Source organism: Cheilinus undulatus, linkage group 6 (genome assembly GCF_018320785.1).
Source record: "Cheilinus undulatus linkage group 6, ASM1832078v1, whole genome shotgun sequence".
NCBI classification, from domain to species: Eukaryota; Metazoa; Chordata; class Actinopteri; order Labriformes; family Labridae; genus Cheilinus; species Cheilinus undulatus.
This window is the reverse complement of record NC_054870.1, coordinates 34209266-34230925: the sequence shown is the minus strand read 5'-3', so window position 1 is coordinate 34230925 and position 21660 is coordinate 34209266. Positions and strand designations below refer to the sequence as shown.

General features: G+C 39.5%; 1 protein-coding gene and 1 long non-coding RNA gene across 3 annotated transcripts in view; one reads left to right on the top strand and one right to left on the bottom strand.

Annotated features, from left to right (window-relative positions):
* The window catches only part of LOC121511176 (cGMP-dependent protein kinase 1), a 165228-nt gene that overhangs the window by 30939 nt on the left and 112629 nt on the right, over window positions 1-21660 (bottom strand). For both annotated transcript variants that reach the window (XM_041789771.1, XM_041789770.1), the window contains exons 6-7: window positions 20367-20444; window positions 14120-14214 (exon numbers count right to left, since the gene is read on the bottom strand). In XM_041789771.1, coding sequence (XP_041645705.1) covers window positions 14120-14214; window positions 20367-20444 — 173 coding nt within the window. The remainder of the gene's footprint in view (window positions 1-14119; window positions 14215-20366; window positions 20445-21660) is intronic.
* LOC121511178 overlaps window positions 1-21660 on the top strand; it is a 172779-nt gene that overhangs the window by 96583 nt on the left and 54536 nt on the right. The gene's annotated exons all lie outside the window — the stretch shown is intronic.

The window sequence follows — 21660 nt, the reverse complement described above, 5'->3', positions numbered from 1 at the left end:
GTGTCAAAGTACTGACAAAATAAGTGAGCTTGTATTTGAGCACAAATTGTGCACTTTCCAAGACATTTCTACATGTATTATAAAAACCTGTTGAATTTATGAAAATTAAGTGTTTGAAAATTTCCCTTACTTGTTTATTCAAGTTTTTTTTAATCCCTTCGCCTCAAGCCCAGACATTAAAAAGGAAATTTTAAGCAAGCAAGTGCTACTTCAGCCACAAACTATGTTTGAGGATTAACCAAATATAGACAATGAAAGAGTGTATATAAAAAGTGTCAGACATCTCAGTGTGAACATACTGAACTGGACTCAGAGAGAGCATTCACATGAACTGGAGGATCCCAGTTTTGATCAGAATGTTTAAGTATAAATATTTGTCTTTGGGCATGTTAACAGCATATCCCAATTTGGGAAAAGCCCATAACATGGTTTTGAGAAACTTGATTTTGCTACTTTGCTACACATCCATATTAGCATCACTCCACAGACGTTGTTTGGAAAGGAACAACCTTTGAACCTTTGTTTCTCAAGTGATTGTAGTATAAAGACACCTGTGTCTGGAGGGTCCAGTCACTGGTTGATTAGTATTCCTGGCTACCATTGCACCATAAAGACAAAAGAACATGCCAAGCAACCTCAGAAAAAAGGTTACAATATGTAAGGGTATAAGTAAGGTGAGGGATACAAAAAATTCCAAGGCCTTGAACATTGAGAAAAGGAAGGAATATGGCACATGTGGAAATCTGCCTAGATTAGACCGTCCTGAGTGAAACTGAGTGATTGTGCAAGAAGGAGACTAGAGAGAGAGGCCACCAAAACACCTATGACTACTCTGTAGGAGTTACAAGCTTCAGCAGCAGAGATGGGAGAGACTCTGCATACAACTGTTGCCTGGGTTCTTCACCAGTCAAAACTTTTATGGGAGAGTGGCAAAGAGAAAGTCACTGTTAAAGAAAACTAATTAAATCTTGACTAGTAATCACCAGAAGGCATGTTGAGAGAAAGCTCTTTGGTCTGAGACCAAAATAGGGCCTTTTGGCCATCAGAACAGACACTATGTTTGGTGTAAACCAAACAGTGCACATCACCACAAACACACCATTCTCACTGTAAAGCACTGTGGTGGCAGCATGATGCTGTGGGGATGCTTCTCAGCAGGCTCGTAAGGTAGAGGGTAAAATGTATGCAGTGAAGTACAGGAAAATCCTGGAGGACAATCTTATTCTGTCTGCGAGAGAACTACGACTTGAGAGAAGAACTCTTTTCCAGCAAGACAATGACCCAAAGCATACAGTGAAAGCTACGTAGAAATGGTTTACAGACAACAATGTTCTGGACTGACCAAGTCAAAGCCCAGACCTAAATCCAAAAGAGACTTTCTGGCTGGTTTTGAAAAGGGCTGTTCATGCCTGATCCTCAGTAAATCTGGCAGAGCTTGAGCAGTTTTGAAAATAATAATGGAGTAATGTCAATGTCCAGATGTGCAAGCCAGACTGAGACCTATCCACATAGACTCAGTGCTGTGATTGCAGCCAAAGGTGCACTGAATAAATACTGACTTGAGGTGGAGAATATTTATGCTGTCACTTTTTTTCTACTTACATATCTTTGTTAAATTGACATTACTTTGTAGAAATCTGTTTTCACTTTGACATTAAATTTTTGTTTTTTTTGGTTTGTTTTTTAAATTTTTTGTAATATTTATGTCAAAAGAATCAAATTATAGCAACCGTGATAGATTTATAAAAAGAGTAAAATTTCCAAGAGTTTGAGTACTTTTTAAAGTCAAACAACAAAACATGTTCCCCTGGTAGTAATGTGATCCACAGCAATGTGAGTTTGAAAACACTTTAATTCTTCTTGCTGTTGTAGGATATATAGCTGCAATGTGATGTTGGCTTTAAATATTTCAAAGTGTTGCTGCTGAATTGGTCTCATTTTTTTCTAGATTTTTAAAATTGCTGCAGTTTGTGTTGAAAAATGTTAACATCACAGGCTCCTGCAAAAGTAGATGCAGCGATCAGAAACCATAATACTGGTATTTATTACGTATACAGGAATATGAATTGCCAGGTTTCTCTGATAAAATCCTGCTTAAGGCTCATAACTATGGTATTCAAATCCATGGAAACACCCTGTGTTTTCTTGTTTAGAAAAAAGATTTCTGCCCAAAAATAAACCCTCTGTGGTAGTGTTTGTATTTATTATTTCTCACTGTCAAATCCCTGCTCGGACATGCACTTCACAGATCAGTCTACCAGCAGGGTGCACACTTGTGGAATATCTTGTGAATTTCTTGTGAAACAGATTCTTGATGCATAATTTTGTTTTCAGCTCCCCCACTGCTCCACCCACATCTCCAACCCCTTCATCCCTCTTGGGCTCCAACACTTAAAATACATTTTTGGCTTGTGGGAAACTTTGAAGAAACAGTCCCTCCCTGTTCATAACTGCATTACAGTGCATAAATATTACAAGCCAACCCCCCCAACCCCCACCCCCGTGTCTCCCTGTCTACTTCAGTCCAGTTTCCAGTTCCAGTTTACTGGCAAATCTAGTCACAGCAGATGGATAAACACAAATAAGTCTGGTCCTGCTCCAGGTATTTGCCCGTTAAAGGGAATTTTTCAATGTTGCCAAGTATTGCTCATAAATGTCGGCTCTCTTCATTTCACATAGAATATAAACAGTATGCACTGGATTCAATGTTTCATGAGATGACTTTTGTGATTTGAGGCAAGTATGAGGCTATAGTTTCATGTCTCAATAGCTGGGTTTCCATTACAGTTTTCGCAAAATGAAAGCGATATTTCTTAAATTTCAACTAAGGGTTACACTTGTGCTTTAAAGGAAGTTTTAGGCATGAGCCTTGCAATTCTTGTAAACTCTCATCTCGCGAGACTCCGCTGCAAGGAAGCGAGATGCTTGAAACCTGTTGTGTGTTGGTACAGTTATGATTACATCTACAGCAGTCGCCTTGATAATTTTGAACAAAAGGCAACGGATAATTGTTCAGAGGCAAAGTCAGAATGTGTGTCAAAAGCCACATATAAGGGTATAAGTATGATAAGAAAAGGCTCATCCCCTCTTCTGTCCACACGTACCGCGCCATGTTGTCTCTGAGTGAATTGGTCGTGTGACACCATACGTTAACATCCTGTGACTTGTAAATGTGGAAAAAGTGTTTCTATTGCACATTTTTGGGAAATATTTCTATATAAAATTGTCTGAAAAAACCTACTCATGAGAGCATGAAAACTTTTTAGCAATATTTGACAGGATTTTTGAGATTTAGATGTTTCCATTACCGGTTCTTTATTGTGCTATTTAGATTTATTTTGAAGATATGCCCTAATTTTGAAACTCCTACTCCACATTTCCCAGTTTCTGCCCTGCTGTGTGTCATCCGTAATGTTCAAAACGGTGGACTATGTTAGACTGGTTGAATATATTACATTGTCCAGACAGTCAATTTATTGTCATAGCGTGATGAAACTGGTGATTTAAAACCCTGATGGATGCAATATTGTAAACTCTGACTCCAACCAACTACTGGTTAAAAGAGGCAGGCAGAGAGGTGAAGCTGATTGCTGAAACACACCCATCTAGCTTGCCATCTGCCCTGCCTGTTCCAAACACTGAAAAAAATAAAATAAAATAAATAAAACAAGCTGAGAGTTTAAGGCCAGCAGTAGGGTTTTGGTACTTTTATGATAAAGAATTGTCTTTTTAACAATATGTCCCAGGCCTGAAATGTAGAAATGATAACTTCTCCAGTGAGCTTTTCAAAATAAAAACATGATGTTTTCAAAGTCAACTTTGATTGACCGGCATTTTAAGATAAAGTTTTTATTCTGAAGGTGTTTCTTGGAGAGTAATTTAGTGAATTAAGTCACTTGCAGGATTGCTCAGCTCTTTCCTGGAGTCTTTCTAAACTTTCTTTGTGATTAATAGTAATTATAATTGCCTCATAGTGATAGGAATTTAAAACATAAAGTCCTTGCTTTCCTCTCAGTCCTTTATCAGCAGCTGTTTTGTTACCTGTCAGCACGTTCTCAATGTAAGATTGTTTTCTAAAAGCCAATTCCCGTATAACAACTTTAATAACCTCTGAGCAGGTGCGACAAAAAATTAAAAGCAATATGTCTACTGTATGGATGCATGTTAATTAGGATCCTTCCTTACAAAAAGCATGACATTCACAGATGAAGCATCACAGATACCTGCACACACAAAACACAGTGATCAGAAACCAGGATACTAGTATTTCTCATGTTTACAAAAATAACCAGGTTTCTCTGTGCACATGCAATCAAAGTATCCCTAAAATGATCAAAACCAGGATATGACTCATAACCGGGATACTCAAGTCCATGTAAACACTCAATGAGGGTTTACTGTGACAGCAGAGGGCAAGGGATGATATTAAACTCCATCCATCCATCCTCTTCTGCTTATCCTAGGTCACCTCAGGCTGGCAACAGGTGAAGTAAGTCAACCCAGAGTTCACGACCATGGTTGAGGGTTGGAGCATAGATCAACTAGTAAATCAAAAGCTTTGCTAGCATGCTCCAGTACAGCGCCTGCAAAACTGCTGATGGGACACTAATCTGCCTGTCAATCTCATAGTCCATTCAGCCCTCACTTGTGAACAACATCCCGAGATACTTGAAGTCCTTCACCTGAGGCAAAGACTTATTCCCCAGCCAGCAAGAGCAGTTCATTTTCCAGCAGAGGACCATGGCCTCAGTCTTGGAAGTGCTTATTCTAATACAAGCTGCTTCAATGTCACTGGCTGAAGACCTCCATCAGGCACTGGAGGACAGGCACTGATATCAAACTGGTATACAGATTGTGGGGTAGATTGTGATAATAATTTCAGATTACATGTATTGATTTATTTCAGTTTTTTACACAGTTTAGGAAAGCTGATGTTGCATGTAAATCAGTCCTAGTCTGATCATGGATCCATATCAGCAGACACCCTAAACCCAGGTATTAGATCTAAATCAGAGCTTTTATAGCTGGATCAGTGCATCACTAAATGAGTTTTCTGTGCTGGTTCATCTGAATACCATCTAGGAAAAAAAAGGTTTTCTTGGCACTGAGGCTGACATATAGGTGCAAGAGCCCAGATTCATTTCTCACTCCCACCTGTGGTAACATGCCCACACTAAAAAAAAATCCCTTACTGAAGGTCTGAAAAGAGTCTGGTTCTGACACCAATCACATCCTTCACAATTCTCCTTTTTTTATGACAATGTCTTATCCTCAACTTGAACACCTCTGAAAACACCCACACATAAAACTCAGTAGTGGAAGTCAGGGCACACTTCTAGTGATGAATCTACACCTCAGCTCAGGGTTCACACTCAGGCATGACAGGAACAGTGTAACATGACAGATACATGTCAAATTGAAGTCCACCTTTTCTTTGCACATCCACCTGTGAGGGTGTGATATGTAGAATTTATATTCAGCCTTTTGAGAAAGATATCATCTGAGGTATCACACACCTCCTCAAGCTCTAACAAAGCATTATGGCCAGCGGGAGAGCGGACTTTGATTTGTAAATATGTTGTTCTTGCAGATCAAAGGCGACTCCTTTGGATGGACGGAGTAGCCTTTGAGTAGAGCGGCTATTGAGTTTCATGAGCGAGGACAACCACAGTTAACTTCTATTTAGAGAGATGGCCCAGCAGAAGAGCCCTCTGATCAAAAGCCTGCTGCCAAGATGGCTGGCGTCGCAATCATTTACATTCGTGAGACATGTTTGACCATCAAAGGTGTAGTTGAAAAGGCTTCTCTTGCTCAAGACACTCAGAGACAAAAAGCGTTGTTCGTGACAACTTAGAATAACAATACGAAGCAAATGCTGAGGTGGGGGAGCGCTTTGTTTTAAGGAGGAGAAGATATGTAGTTAAAATTAGAGTGAGCATGAGATGCTCTTGAAGGTGCTTTGAAGATGATGACACTACTTGAATAACAATTGGGGACAAACTAAACACATTTATTAGAATATGCATGCATTAAATCAGTGGTGCTCAGCTGGCAGGTTAGGACACAAAATTGGGTCGCAGGACTGTTTTCAGTGGGTCCTAAATTTGGGCCTGGAAAAAAATATGTGCCAATGAGTCTAAAGCCTGAATGAATTTTTCACTGTGCGACCCCACACATGGTTACAAATTATGCCTGATTTGACAGTTTGTCTCATATAGTGTGTTTTGTAGAATGAGAGGATCAACACAACAAACCACACACTAAAGCCAAGCATACACTGTGCGACTTCAATCGGACTCTGACAGTTGTGGCTGGGAGTCGGTTCATCTTATGTACCTGAATTACATATGATATACAACCATCGCATACGATTTATGAGAGTACTCAGGTCATGCACGACATGAGTCTCGGTCTGGTCCAGTCTCTCAAAACACCAAATCTTGAGCGTTTAAGCATGACTTTAAAGAAACTAAGCTAATGTGGCTCGCTGTTAGCTACCTGCTATGCTGTGGTTTCAATTTAGGTCCAGCTCTCTCCCTTGTCAGTAAGGCTACGTTCACACTGCACTTAAAAGTGACCTTAATCAGATTTTTTTGCTCACATGTGACTCGTTTCTGTTTTTTTTTCTGACAGTGTGAACAGCACAATTCACATTGAATCTGACTTTCTCGAATCAGATTCGGGCCACTTTTGTATGTGGTTTTAAATCAGATACGTATCTGATCTTTTGGAAGTCAACTGCAGTGTGAACAGGCAAACAAAAAAATCAGATCGGAGAAAAGATCAGAATAGAGCATTAACGCCTGCAGTGTGAAGGTAGCTTATGTGTGTGGTAGGTTTTACAGTACACTTTGTTTAACAATGGTTTTATTGGTTGTAAATATTGAACATGTTTAATTTTTACAGTCTCAAATCTGAGCACCTCCAATCAGGTCAGAGATGGAAAAATTCCCTTTTAACATACTGCACACCACAGGATAATCTGGCTAAACAATCTTTCAAGTCATCCGGTAATTGCAGCTTTGCTTTGGTCTGAAGGATACGGTGGCCCTGAGAGCTCACAGCACTGCAACTTAAGAAAACACATGCAAAAAGACAAAACACAAGCAAATTAAGAAAACATCTTCATCAATTTGACAACACATGCGTAGCATTTAGAAAACACGCTGCAAAGACCAACACAACACATTAGAAAAACGCGCTGCAAATAGACCACAACACATTAGAAAAACGTGCTGCAAAAAGACCGCAACACATTAGAAAAACGTGCTGCAAATACACTGCAACACATTAGAAAAACGCGCTGCAAATACACCGCAACACATTAGAAAAACGCGCTGCAAATACACCGCAACACAACGGAAGTGTTTCCAGAGGACACTTAAAAGTGATGCACACAAACATCTTCATCAATTTGACAACACATGCGCAGCATTTAGAAAACGCGCTGCAAAGACCAACACGACACATTAGAAAAACGCGCTGCAAATACACCGCAACACAACGGAAGTGTTTCCAGAGGACACTTAAAAGTGGTGCACACGTTCAGACACGCTTGTTGATGTTTTTGACGCGGATTTTGAGTCACAGTGATGCTGGAAAATGAGATAAAAAGTAAGTGTTTTTGATTAATTTTAACATTGTGATCGTATGATTCAGATATTAGCCTATTGCAGTGATCTGCTGTTAAACTATCGTTAGCCTTTTGCTTTTAATTAGCCTGCCAATTCTCATAACCTGATGAAATAATACACACGGTTTATTCACTGTGAAACCATAGACTGTATATAGTGTGAAACACGCTGTTAGCTGGCTATAGTTACTATCAGAACCCTTAATAGGCGACAAGTAAGTTAAACTACCGGTGGGTTTTGCTGACATGGTTTCACACTACTTATGATGTAAGCAGACATTAAAATGCATATTAATTTTAGGGCTGTCAATCACTTAAATTAAATTCTGAATAAATCTACCCTTTTCATTGTATTTTGAAATTCCACTTTTAAGTTGGAAATGGAAAAGGAAAATAACAAGGAAAATAAGCAGTGGTGAACTTATTTTACATCACTTTGGAAGCAGGGAGATGTTACAGTGGCTTAACCAATGTGCTGAAAGGGACAATCAAGCCTGCGATTAATAAGATTTAAAAAATAGCGCACTGATTATGGACCTTAATTAATGTGTGATGAATGCTGACAGCCCAAATTTCTTACTTTATTTTGCTGTGATAAGAAGTAAATTTAGATTTGATCCATTTTTGTTTCCTCAAGATCTTGGCTTTTTGATCTTTCTATATTGGGATTACAAATCTGGTTTTCCTCTGATAATGTGTTCATTTCTTGAGATCTACATAATACAAACTAAACTTGCTTTGTATTAACACATGTCCTTCCAGGGCTTTTATAATTATGTGCTTTTGGTTTGTGATAATCTTATGGGTTTTTTCATCGATGGTCCTAACAGCAATATTTTTCATAAAGTAAATTTGAGTGGTTGATAATTCTCTGAAATCTGGGTCGAGATTTTTCATAACCAGGCTGCATTAAAGGATGTGTGGCATATATCACATATTCAGACAGTATAAGCACACATCTACGGAGTCATTCTTGTGGTGCAGTTAGATTTTAGAATCATTCCTTTTGACTGAAACCTAACACGATTTCCCTGAATCAAAGAATTCAACACGAGGAGCACAGCTGCTCCATAAATTATGATTTATTACTGTGTCATTCTTTCATTCATCAAACAGCTCCATGCTTATGTCTCCTTAGTGTAGAAAGATCACATTTCTGCTCTGACCAAACTAATTCTCCCACTGCAAAACGACCAGCACTGCATGCATTTTAAACTGTGTCATTTTTTATACCCCTCTGTTATTAACTGTAACATATGGGGAAACCCAGCCATCTGTGCAATTCCAGCTGTCGTCTGAACATCACTTCTAGATCATTCCTTTTGAAAGTAAGGTCAGTCATTCATGGTGAGACAAAAGGGATATGACTTATTCCTTTTACAGGATACTGCTTTGGTTTATCTCAAGCCTTTTGGTGTTTTAAAGGGTTAATTAAATGCTTTAAAGTTTGATTCTTGAGGGCTTGAGAGCTCATCCAAGGTGGATTTCACACTAAGCCACCAGTAGATGGCGACATCCTCACTTTATCAAGCTGTCACTGCTCGCTTTGAGCATGAAGTCACTTCAGATGTACGTGCACCAGTGTTCTCTGTTTCTACCTGCCACTTCACACAGCCATAATACACTTCAGACTATCCTCCACCCATGCTCTGCTGCTGTTTTAGTAAAACATTGCCTGTGGAGATGCACAGTCATGACAGAGCAGGACAAACAGCAGGGTAGAGACACCACTTCAGGGTACTGCTCTTTGTCTACAGGCGGCATATAAAATACTTTTATTACTCTCAGGCGTTTCAGGGAAAGTATTTTAGCACTGCGATGGCACTGAATGTTAACAGTTGCCATGACTCATTTGATCCCTTAAGTATACACAGCCGGGTTGCTTCAAACTCACTTTGGTACATCCTAACAGCTCCAGTGGACGTTCCTGGCACAAGCTGACATAGCATACAGGTTTTTAATGCTGCAGACTATTAATTTATAGCAGGTTTATGTGTCTATTGTATTATTAACGGTGGCTATGCTTTAACAGAAATGTTCACAAAGAGGCTGAAAATTCATTATAACAGCCAAGGACAGCACGAAGATGTCCTTGATATCATGATACTCTGACTGCCGAGAAAGGATGTGAAGAGAAAAGACAAAAGGATGTAATGAGAGCAGATAGTACTGTTTGAACAAAGCAAGTGTTCAGCTGGGACTGTAAGACTTGACTGCCAAACCAAGGTCCAGTCAGTTCCTCTTGATACATCTGTATTACATTAACCTAAAATAAGTGTAGCTTGAGCTATTTCAAAAAATTACTACAATTTTAAGGAAAGACAATCTTCTTGGGTTGATCATTCACATTTGTCCTTTTAAGAGGAGGGTCTAGGGCAGTGGTTCTCAACCTTTTCAGCCCACAACCCCCCCAAAAAAGGTACCAGATACCGGGGAACCCCGCTGCACCTGTAGGTGGTTGAACAGCCATAAAAATTCAAGAATAGTTGTGTGCAGACAAGGCTTTCCATAAGGAGGGATAAAAGGGGAAGTTTCTGGGACCCAGCCAAACTGGGGGCCCATGGAGGTCAGCAAAATCATGGGCCATTGTGAAGTTAAGCTGTAAAATCCATATTTTATATTTGACCTGAATAATAACCACTCTTATCAAACAAATGTCTTTATTTATTCGTTTAGCCTTCTTTAAATGAAAATAACAAATACACAATAATACATTGCTAAAGTTGGTAAATAATGGCAAAAAATGGTGGAAAAGGTGCTGAGATTTGATTTTTAAAGAACATAAATGGGTTGAAAAAGGCAAAAATTAGATAAAAGTGGCAAAAAAATAACCAAAAAATGGTTTAAAGTGGCAAAAACAGGCACAAAAATCAGTAAAAGGGGATTTAAAAAGTGGATGAAATGGCTGTAAAGTGCAAAAATTGGTGGAAATAAAGTAGAATGTGATGAAAAATTGATATAAAACTGCAAACATGGGTTAACTGTGGTAAAATGGGCAAAGAGGGGTGTAAATAGTGGTTGATAGAGGCAATAATGGGTCAACAGAGGCAACAATAGGCAGAAAGTGGCAAAAATTGGTTTGGAAAGGGAAAAACAGGCAGAAAAGGTGATGGGAAGGGTTTAAAATGGACAAAAATGGGTTTTAAGTGGCAGTAATGTGCTAAAATTGGTAAAAATTGGTGTCAAGTGGCAACAGCATAATTTTAATAATATTGTTAGTTTTTTTTAAGGCATTCAGTGACCCCCTCTCAGTGTCTCGTGACCTCCAAGGGGGTCCAGACCCCAAGGTTGAGAACCACTGATCTAGGGAGGCAGGTGTCCAACACTATGATGACAGTAGGCTTCTACTAATGCTACATTCGTAACAGTATGTGACATTCAGTTTGTTGTGGGGATGATTGCATTATGATGTTCATTAGGAGTGCACTATTTTTTCTTTGTATTTTTGGCTTTTTTATGCCTTTATCTTAGAGAGGAGGACAGTGGATAGAGTAGAACAGGGTAGAGACATGCAGGAAAGGAGCCACAGGCTGGATTTAAACCCAGGCTGCCCAGATACATGGGGCATGACAGACCTCACCACTAAGCCATTTACACCCTGTATCCACTTTTTAATACTGTTAAACCTTCCCAAAATTCTACGTGGTATAAGGTATTACCGCCATGTTTATAAAAGCCACATAATTAAGGAAGCAGGTGGATCAAGCATTTGCCAGTGTGCACGCACAAGCACAGCCAGCAGAGCGTGCACCACTACAGGCATTTCTAACATTCTGCAATTTTACACACTGCACCCTTAACAAATGACAATATAAACAGGAAAACATTGTTATGGTCATGAAGACACAAGCTTGTATATTTTCGACTAACTTTACTTGACTGCTACAAGTTAAGTTACCTTCAGGGAACATAGGTGGTAACTGGTAAGCTCTGTGGTGACAAAAGATAGCGCCACATACATCAGTTAGCATCTTGGCATCAGTCAACACCTAGGCCTCACAAAAGCAAAACAAAAAACTGGAAGGACCAAAGATTGACTTTTGTCCACATGCTTACACCACTTTCCACATCATTGAGCAATTGACATTTTTCTCTTATTTTCCTAAAAATTAATGCAAATGATAGAGTTTTTTTCAAGTCATCAGCCATTAGAGCATAATTCAAATGTTTTGAACAAACTTCATAATTATAACTGTTTTTTTTTTAAATAAAAACCTCAAAATTTACTGTTCCACATTATTAAGCACAACTGAGTTTTAAAACATTTTATTGGTTGTAAAGAACTGAAAATGGTCATTTTTTTGAATTTCCAGCATTATGAGGTCATATTTACTGAAAGCTATTTCAATCAAAAACATCTTAACAGGCCAAGTTCCATGTTAACATAGGAGCCCTTCTTTGATATCACCTTCACTATTTTTGCATCCATTGAACTTGTGAGTTTTTGGAGAGTTTCTGCTTGAATTTCTTTGCAGGATGTCAGAATATCCTCCAAGAACTGCAGTTTTGATGTGAACTGCCTCCCACCCTCATAGATCTTTAGCTTGAGGATGCTCCAAAGGTTCTCAGTAGGGTTGAGGTCAGGAGAGGATGGGGGCCACACCATGAGTTTCTCTCCTTTTATGCCCAAAGCAGCCAATGACACAGAGGTATTCTCTGCAGCATGAGATGGTGTATTGTCATGCATGAAGACAATTTTGCTACAGAAGGCACTGCTCTTCTTTTTTACCATGGAAGAAAGTGGTCAATCAGAAACTCTATATACTTTGCAGAGGTCATTTTCACACCTTCAGGGACCCTAAAGGGTCTACCAGCTCTCTCTTCATGAATCCGGCCCAAAACATGACTCCGCCCCCTCCTTGCTGACGTCACAGCCTTGTTGGGACATGGCGGCCATACACCAACCATCCACTACTCCTCCATCTGGACCATCCAGGGTTGCACGACACTCATCAGTCAACAAGACTGTTTGAAAATGAGTCTTCATGTATTTCTGGGCCCACTGCAACCGTTTCTGCTTCTGAGCATTGGATCGGGCGGCCAAATAGTAGGTTTATGCACGACTGCAAGCCTCTGGAGGATCATACACCTTGAAGTTGGTGGGACTCCAGAGGCACCAGCAGCTTCAAATACCTGTTTGCTGCTTTGTAATGGCATTTTAGCATCTGCTCTCTTAATTTGATGTATTTGTCTGTCAGAAACCTTCCCCATTATGCATTTATCTGCAGGAAGCCATCTGTGCTCTGAATCAGACACAAATTCCTTCAGAGTATGATGATTATGATAAATTTTTTTTGAAATATCTAATGTTTTCATTCCTTGTCCAAGGCATCACACCAGTTGACACATTTCAGCAGCAGAGAGATCCTTTTTCTTTCCTTTATTGATTGAAACATGTGGCCTGCTTAATAATGTGGAACATGTGGAAAGTACATTTTGAGGTTTTTATAAAAAAAATGGTTGTCATTATGAAGTTTATTCAAAAACATTTGAATTATGCTCTAAAGGTTGATGACTTGAAAAATACTCTGTCATTTGCATTAATATTTAGGAAAATAAGAGAAAAATGTCATTTGCTTAATAATGTGGAAAGCAGTGTAGATACCAGGAATGCCACACTGTCTTGCTCAGCGAACCTATCACCTTATGTTTGAGTCAAAATCTGTGGTTGATATCAGCCTAACAGTCAGCAGAATGATGGGTTACACTGCCAAGGTTAGGTTAACTGCGCTACAACTTCCACACTCTCACTATTCACAGCATCCAAGGCATCCCCAAACCCCTGGAACTTTGTTTTGGTCCAGGAGCCCTACCTAGGCATCTGTGTCCCACAAAATGCAGAATTTAAATCTTAGAGCTAAAACTTCAAGATTTGGAGTCAAAATGATCATCACTAATACTAAACCCTCAAATATATATTTTTAATCTGAATAAAGCGGTCTAAGGTTTAGTTACCCTTCAAATACATGCATCCTTAGTCAGTCCCATAGTGAAGTATCAGCCAAGAGCAATCAATTTGTTTTGCTTCAAACAACATATTTCCAGCAGCAAAAAATCAATTTTCATAAAAATATTTTGAATTCCATGAAACTTCTGCTCCAATCTGCTCAGCTCCAGAACATTTTATATCTGATTCAGAACTCTTTTTTTTCAAGTTACTAATAAAATAGTGTCAGGAACGGCTTCAGTAAATGAGTCTTGAAGTTGTCTGGTCTTCCCTGACTTGAAGTATTTCAAACACTTGGAAAGAGAACTCCCATCTCTCTCAAGGTTGTTGGTTTGAAGAAAATAAAGACAGATAAGAGGCAAAATCCAATTGACTGCAAAAAAGACTGGACAGAAATGTTATTTGTGAGAGGAAGGATATAAAAAAACAGGTTGCGAGTGAAAATGAAAGGAAAGTGGGGTGACAGTGCAGGAGGTAGAAGTAGTGGGACAACAGAAGATTTCAATTGAAAGAGGCAGTGTTATTAGGAACAACCTTACCCTTGCAGGGCTTTTTCTCCGAACCAGTCACCTTTTCCGAGGCTGCGGAGGTACACAGGCTCTCCGTTAGGCAAGTCTTCCCTAGTCACATTAACCTAGAGGGAAAAACAGAATAGAGAGAGTTAGAAGAGAGGAGTAATGCATCAGGAAGAAAACTCTAGATTTAGGTATCAATCTAAACAGGAAAATGACGGATAAAGAGAAGTGCCTGTGTGACAGATTTCTCTGTTATAAACCAGTGACTAACACCGCCATGAAAGATCTAGGAGGCGCGGCTGACCACTTCATTAGCCCGATGACATGTGAGTGATGGGGCTGTGCTGTGCAGCTAGACTTTACAAATCAAGCGATGGCACTTGAGTAGATCTTGGAGGAAATGAATGGAGACGGCCGTTCTATATAATGAAGGATCTTGTCTTCCCGCATTAGTCAGTTCCGCGCAGGTGTAGCAGCGTATCCTGCACACTGTAATGCTGTCTACACCTGTGTGACTGTAATCGATCTAATGAGAAAAAAAGATGAGGGGTAGAAGCAGCAGAGACACTTAGAGAAGACAAAAAGGGAAGACCAAAGGGCAGACTGAGTGAGTGCAGAGTGCGTGTGTTGTGAGACGATCAAATTGGGGGAATGTCCTCTAGACAAAGTGTGCCGTCTGGATAGAGACAAAGTGAGAGATGTGGAAACAGCCAAGCAGAAAGCAGTGATAAGGTCAGGACTGTTTGTGTGTTCATGGCCATGAGTGCGTTTGTGTGTGAAGTTTCTAGCATCTGTTTGGGGTCAAAGGAGAGTAGAGTAAAAGGACAGCAAGACACATAATACATCTTCATTCTTTACAATGACACAGGCTGAGCGGTATGTTCTGGACTTGTTAGGAAATGGGTTTATTGCTTCACTCATGAAGACTTTCTGGATGACTTTGTAGTAACTGCAAAACTTCTCATCCTTTTTCTCACTTTGGATTTCTCCAGTAAGCCACGCCAAGCCTTTTGTTGTTAACAAAATACTCATCAACTATGGCTGCCCAGTTACCATAAAATCCCAAATCTAAGTCTCGCAGAGTGAAAAAGGGTTAAACTGTCATCCATGTGTAACAATTTCCATTACATTCTGCTGAGCTCCAAACCTGCAGTTTCTGTGCTGCTGTGATGTGAAGCTCTTCCTAGTACCATCCGTTTACACAATTTTGATTTCCAATCCTGCTAGCTACTAGTTCAGAAGTCAAACTCTGCAGCCGTGCTGATCTTTACGGACCCACACAACCAACTCACAACCTTTTAGCCTATATCCTGCTGCCCACCTCTGCTGGAGGACTCTCTTTAATCATACCAGCAGCCCACAGGTCCATTTTCTCAACAGAATATCACTGTTTTCATCAGAATGTATGATTATGACGTAATGAGGGAGAAAAACTGCTAAAAAGTGACGCCACCAGCTTGGCCACAGTTACTGTGTGTCAAAGCTTGCTGGGACACTAGTGTCACTTGCAGTACACGACAAATGGGGAGGAAATTTTCACTTGCACCAGACTGCATGCAGTTAGTGATAATCATTGCACATGCCTGTGATGAAGCTTTGGCTATGTTGAAATATCCATTTTTATAGTGGTGCTGGGCAATCAATCATGTTTCAATTTCAGTTAGAGTTTTGGCTACCAAGGATCATGAAAACAAGATAATCAGGATTAAATGCTGACTGTGTGCCATATATGTGCTTGTTTTTATATTTACCACTAACCTTAAATGCATAGTTGATTTATTTTAATCTTTTTATAAAGATTTTTATTGGCGTTGTCAAAAGATTAAAATTTCTAATCGCAATTCATCTCAGGATTTCTCTATTTGATAACAATAAACTACACCCTTTATATCAGTGTTTCTCAACTGGTGGGTCGGGTCCCAAAAGTGGGGCGCGGAGCAGTTTTCAGTGGGTGAAGAATGTGTGTCTGGAAAAATATTGTGTCAAAAGTCTATAAAGTACATGCAACCAAACCATCCATTTTACTCTGTTTTATTGTGATGAAGGGTAAATTTAAATGTTTTATGGAAATTTTATCATATTCATCTCATTTTCTTGCAATAAAAGAGCTGCTTTTAACATGTTAATAAGGTAATATCTCAAGATCTCTGGAAAATTGGCTAAAATTTACAAGTTATCATGGGAAAAGGGGGGTAAAATGTGTGTTTTGCCCTGTCTCTTGTTCCTGTTATAAATTTGGTTCCATCCAAGATCTTACTTGCAATACTTTTATTTATTTAAATGAGCAGTGTTGAACATTTTTGGAAATTTAGGTGCCATCGAAGATACTGGTGGGTCCTGAGGCTAGCAGTTGAGGACCACTGCTTTATATCGCCTTCAAAAATTCCACTATTTAGCATTTAATATTGTTTATGTGTCATTTTTTTATCTTCTAAACTAACAGTAATTGACTTACAGATTGGACACAGACCCTGAAGAAAAAGGAACTTGTTATGGATTGAAAAGGGAATAAGTGAACAGTAAAAAAGGAGAATATTTTTATACGACATGGTTCAGGTGACTCTTGGCTTGTCCACTGTGCTGTCTGGGAGTTTTTAAAAGTAAAATGTGACATTAAGGAGCACTGGTGATTTGTTTTACATCACTGTGGCTGCAGGGAGATGCCTAACCAAATTTTGTCAACAGGGAAAATAAAGCATGTTATTAATCACTTTAAAAAATAAGTGCACAGATTGTAGATTGTAGTTAATCGCAACTAAAGTGATTAATCTTGAGGGTCTTAATTTTTAAATGATCTTTTCATTTATATTTTCACTTAATTCTATCTGAGATGAGTAATCCTGTGTAATAATCATAAATCAAAATAATCCAGTAAGGATTTTGCCTACATTACTGTGCCATAAAATACATCTTTCAGAATTGTGCATTGGTTAATTGGTTGAACTGGTATATCAGACATGGCATATAGCAATGAATTTAAAAGTTATTCTTTATGAAAGAGCAGTGATTTCTTGCTTAGAATGTTTACCAATTTGATGGAGGCCTGAGCACAAAGGCCATGAATTCATATATACTGCAGTTTCTTATTACTTTAATAAAATGCACTCTGTTATAAATGTTGGTTTCAAGGGATGGGAGCGTGTTGGAGCAAAATCCATTTTCTTGCACTGACTGTACTTGGTGATTGTAACGCATTTGACAGTTAAACTGAATTGAAGTGGATTTATATTTAAAAAAGCTAGCTATCAGCGACTCTTGAATTGACAATTTAGGGGAAAAAAAGATGTTTTTAGCCTTGACCATTTATCTTGGATAAGGAGAAACACGTTGCATTCACAGTAACCAGTAAATTCTACTGCATTCATTTATATCTTGTTTTGTATGTACCTCACCCTCCAGAGCTGATCGCGCCCACTCTACTCAGTGCTCCTCTGTCTGTCAGAGGCGAGGCAAGTTTATTTGTACAGCACATTTCAGCAACAAGGCAACTCAAACATGGGGCATCAAAATACAATGACAAGGGGAAAAGACACACAATAGAAACATTTCAAAAATAAGAAAAGTGTTAAATACAGCAAATTAAACCCACAAAAGATAAAAACAAAGGTCTTAACATGATGTCTGTGGTGGATCTCTCGTCTCCTTATTGCCACCTGACCCCCTCTCACTTCAGTGGTTCAGGATGACCGATATACAGGAATAAGAAACACAGGGACCTCAAGGTTAAGTGATGAAAGTGAGTAACAGTGTAGGGCTGTAGAAAATGTATGGGAGTGATAGTGTTTTATTCAAAGGCAGCAGAGAACAGGTGTTTCTTCAACCTTGATTTAAAGGAGCTCAGACTTTCAGCACACCTGATATTTTCTGTGAGTTTGTTCCAGATAAACGGAGCATAGAAACAGAACACTGATTCTCCATGTTTAGTTCTGATTCTGGGGACACAGAGCAGGCCTGAGTGGTCTGGATGGTTCATACTGGAGGTCTCTGATGTATTTTGGGCCTAAACCATTCAGTGCTTTATAAGCTAACAGGAGTATTTTAAAGTCTATTCTCTGAGAGACAGGGAGCCGATGTAAAGACCTCAGGACAGGAGTGGTATGGTCCACTGTCTTGGTGTTAGTGAGGACTCAAGCAGCTGCACCTGTAAAGATACCTGAAGATAAATGGATGCAAGATTTTCAAGGTCCTGTTGGGACATTCAACCTTTAATCCTAGAAATATTCCTGGGGTGATAATAAGCTGACTTTGTAATTTTTCTTATGTTATTTTTAAAATTCAGGTCTGAATCCATAACAACACCCAGATTTCTGGCCTGGCCAGCATTTTTTAACCGTAGTGACTGGAGCTGCATGGTGACTTTTAAACATTCCTCCTTGGGTCTAAAAACAACTACCTCAGTTTTTTCTCAGTTTAACTGAAGAAAATTATGACACATCCACTCATAAATTGGTCAGAGCATTTACCCAGTGCTTGAATGGGACCATGGTCACCAGAAGTGTCCCAGAAGCACTAAAATATGTGCCAATTACCTCTGATGGAGCTAAGTATCAAGTTGAACAACAGAATTGACCCTGTCAGGAAGTCAGAAGTTGGAGTGCATGTGGTCAATTTCAAAACAAGACACCTTGAAAAGCTCCTGATTGTGTTTCTCATCATCACTGTATCAATGCTGACAACCTCAGAAAGGCACAGTAAATAGGTGTTAGTCAAGCGGCAACCTCCGGTCCTAAAAAATGAAGCCAATGCGGAAGTGCCAAAAATTGCTATACCATGATCGTTTGGATTATATTTAGGATGAAAGCTGATTGACACGTCTCATTTGATTGACAGATAGCTCGGCAGGCAGAGGCTCCGTTTCTGTCACCTGGAATGCTAGCTAGCAGGCTGACAGGAAGTCACGCTTAGTGGGCGGGCCGTTAGGTTGATCCAAAGTTCGGTTGAAACCATGATTTCAATATGGAAGCCTCCATGAATGGGCTTCAAGAACTGTTTTAGCCCAGCTATTGTCACATGGGGTTTGTCCAATTCTTTCTACAGTCTCTGGTGTTAGTATGCTGGACTCCACAGACACTGTTATTATCATGTGAACATCTTGAAGATCCAGCAGCTTTTAGCCCCCACAGCACTACGCTTAAGAAACACATCAAGTCTGTTATGGCTCCTCAGGTCTGATTAGGCATTACTGTGGTGGAGACAGGATGCAGCACACATGGATGCTGTGGGATCTGGAGGTTATTGTGTCAAAGATGAAGAAGAGCAGAACTGACAGCTATAACTAATACGCACTGTTTAATTTTAATTATTTTTCCACAGTTCATATCGTCACTGCAGATCTGAACTATGTTAGAGCACGTGATTAACTTGCTGTTTACTCAAACTGACTGGATAATGTTACACTCCAATTTGAGCAGGTTTTAAAGTCATGTGTGATCTTGTGCTGCCTCTTTTAAAGTGTTTTTATTGTATGATGTTTTGAATTTGATTGAATTGATGCAGTTTACAATTCCATTATTACTTTGTCAAGATGGGGTACTGAATGTAGATTAATGAGAATATTTATGATTTTTTTTCTACTCTAGCATCAGGCTACAACAGAGCAAAACTGAAAAAAGTATAGGGGTCTTTATACTTTCTGAATACACTGTATGTATTTTAAAGTAAAGGCAACTTTATAGATAGGCATTGCAAATTGACTTCCTTTAAACAGTAAGACAATGTAAACAAATAAATAAACAAATAAACCGGGCCTATATTTCTCATATTGTGCTGGCTTATTGTCAGTTGTGACTTTTGCTGGCTGATGAGGAAGAGAGGGATGAAAGAGAAGCAACTGAAGGAAGTAGAGGAAGTGGAAGAAGGCGCAGACATTGGTTGGGAAAGAAAAGAAAGCAGGAACAGAAAAATAGAAGAGAAACAGTAGGAGTACAAGACAGCACATGAAAGCCCTCCAACAGTGCTTCTACTGGACAGGACAGCGTGTCATCTGTGCTCAGTGTGAAACGTGTTGATGACAGAGAGGTGAAATGAAAGTGACTCTATTCTCCTTCCAGAAGCTCCTGTTGCTGCTGCTGTAAGAGAGGATGAAAGAGACAGCACCCCCCACCCCAACACACACACACACATACACTCACACACACACCTTTTCTCCACCTCAAGATGATTGATAAAAGCCAACTTTGCCCTAAAATCACCACCACTTTGCTTTAAAGATCTCGTGCTCCATGATGCCGCTATGATTATTTTGTTGCTAGGCTGGAGGCTCTGCTCTCACCTTTCCCTTGCTGATGATGAAGAAGGTGTCTCCTCTGGCCCCCTGTCTGATGATGTACTCTCCATCTTCGTAATGTGTCTGTCGAAGGAGAGGAGAAGATCAAAGAAAAGAGATGTTATTCAGGCTCAGTATGGTGCTTTTGTCTCTTTTCTCTGAGAGTAGACGCTCTCACCAGAGACTAACAGGTGCTCTTCAGAGGAAGGAAGGAAGGTTGAATTGGGTACAGTGAGATAAATCCCAATTAGATGTTATACTTTTTACTTTTTTCAGCAAAAGTTCTCCTGGGTGTTTCATTTCCCTCCACTTGCTTGGATAAGCCCTGCGACCTTGAATATGAATAAGCAGGTAAGAAAATAAGTGAATAAATGAATGCCACTACATCAAATCTAAAGACAAATCACAGCTAGAGGGAAAGCTAAAATGAATACAGAATACTCATCCATCAATCCATTTTCTATACTCTGTAATCCTGTTGAGCGTCTTGGGTGCTGGAGCCTATCCAGACATGCAGACTGGTCAGTGGTCTAATACAAAGCTATAACACTCAGATAGAGAAGAACGCTGTCACACATGCTGTCATGCCTCGTGTGGGGAATGACCTTCAGGAATGCGATTACTGTCCAAGGACGGTTTCTTTTCAGGTTTAGTGGAAAGATGTATGGGATGACATAACATTATATGATGAGACCTTGAACAGCCAGAGGGAGTCAAAAAATGTTACATCTACAAAAGTACAACACAGAAGCTTGAGAAGCACAAGCTGCATCTAAAACCCCATATTTTGATACAATCCATACCAAGCATGATGTCCCACTGAGCATGTAGGGCATGCTGAAATCAAAACTGAACATTTTTGTGTATGACAAATGTTCTGATGCATCTAGAAATGCTGTAATTTTCTAAGGTGTGATACAGGAGCTTGCTTTCAAACTCAACTGTCACACAGTGCATATTTACAGCTCTGCTCAAAAGATGCTCCCAGGGTTAGTCAGGCAGCATGCTTTGACTTTCCGGGGAGTGCATAGCTAGAACCCCCAATATAAATGGATGCATTTATAGCAATGGGTACTGAATACAATAAAATTAGTTAGAAAGCAATTAATCCATAGTAGCATGGATCTCATTTTGAGGGAGCAACATGCTATAAAGGAGCAGGCTGGGGTGGAGGAAGTTAAGCTTTGCCAGCAGCAGTGTGGTGCACCAGCATTAATGCAGGCAGGGATTAGTGAGAAGTATGTCATATTTAATGGACCGCTGTGTTGAGAGAAAGAGCTGTGATTGGCTGTGGGTGCTG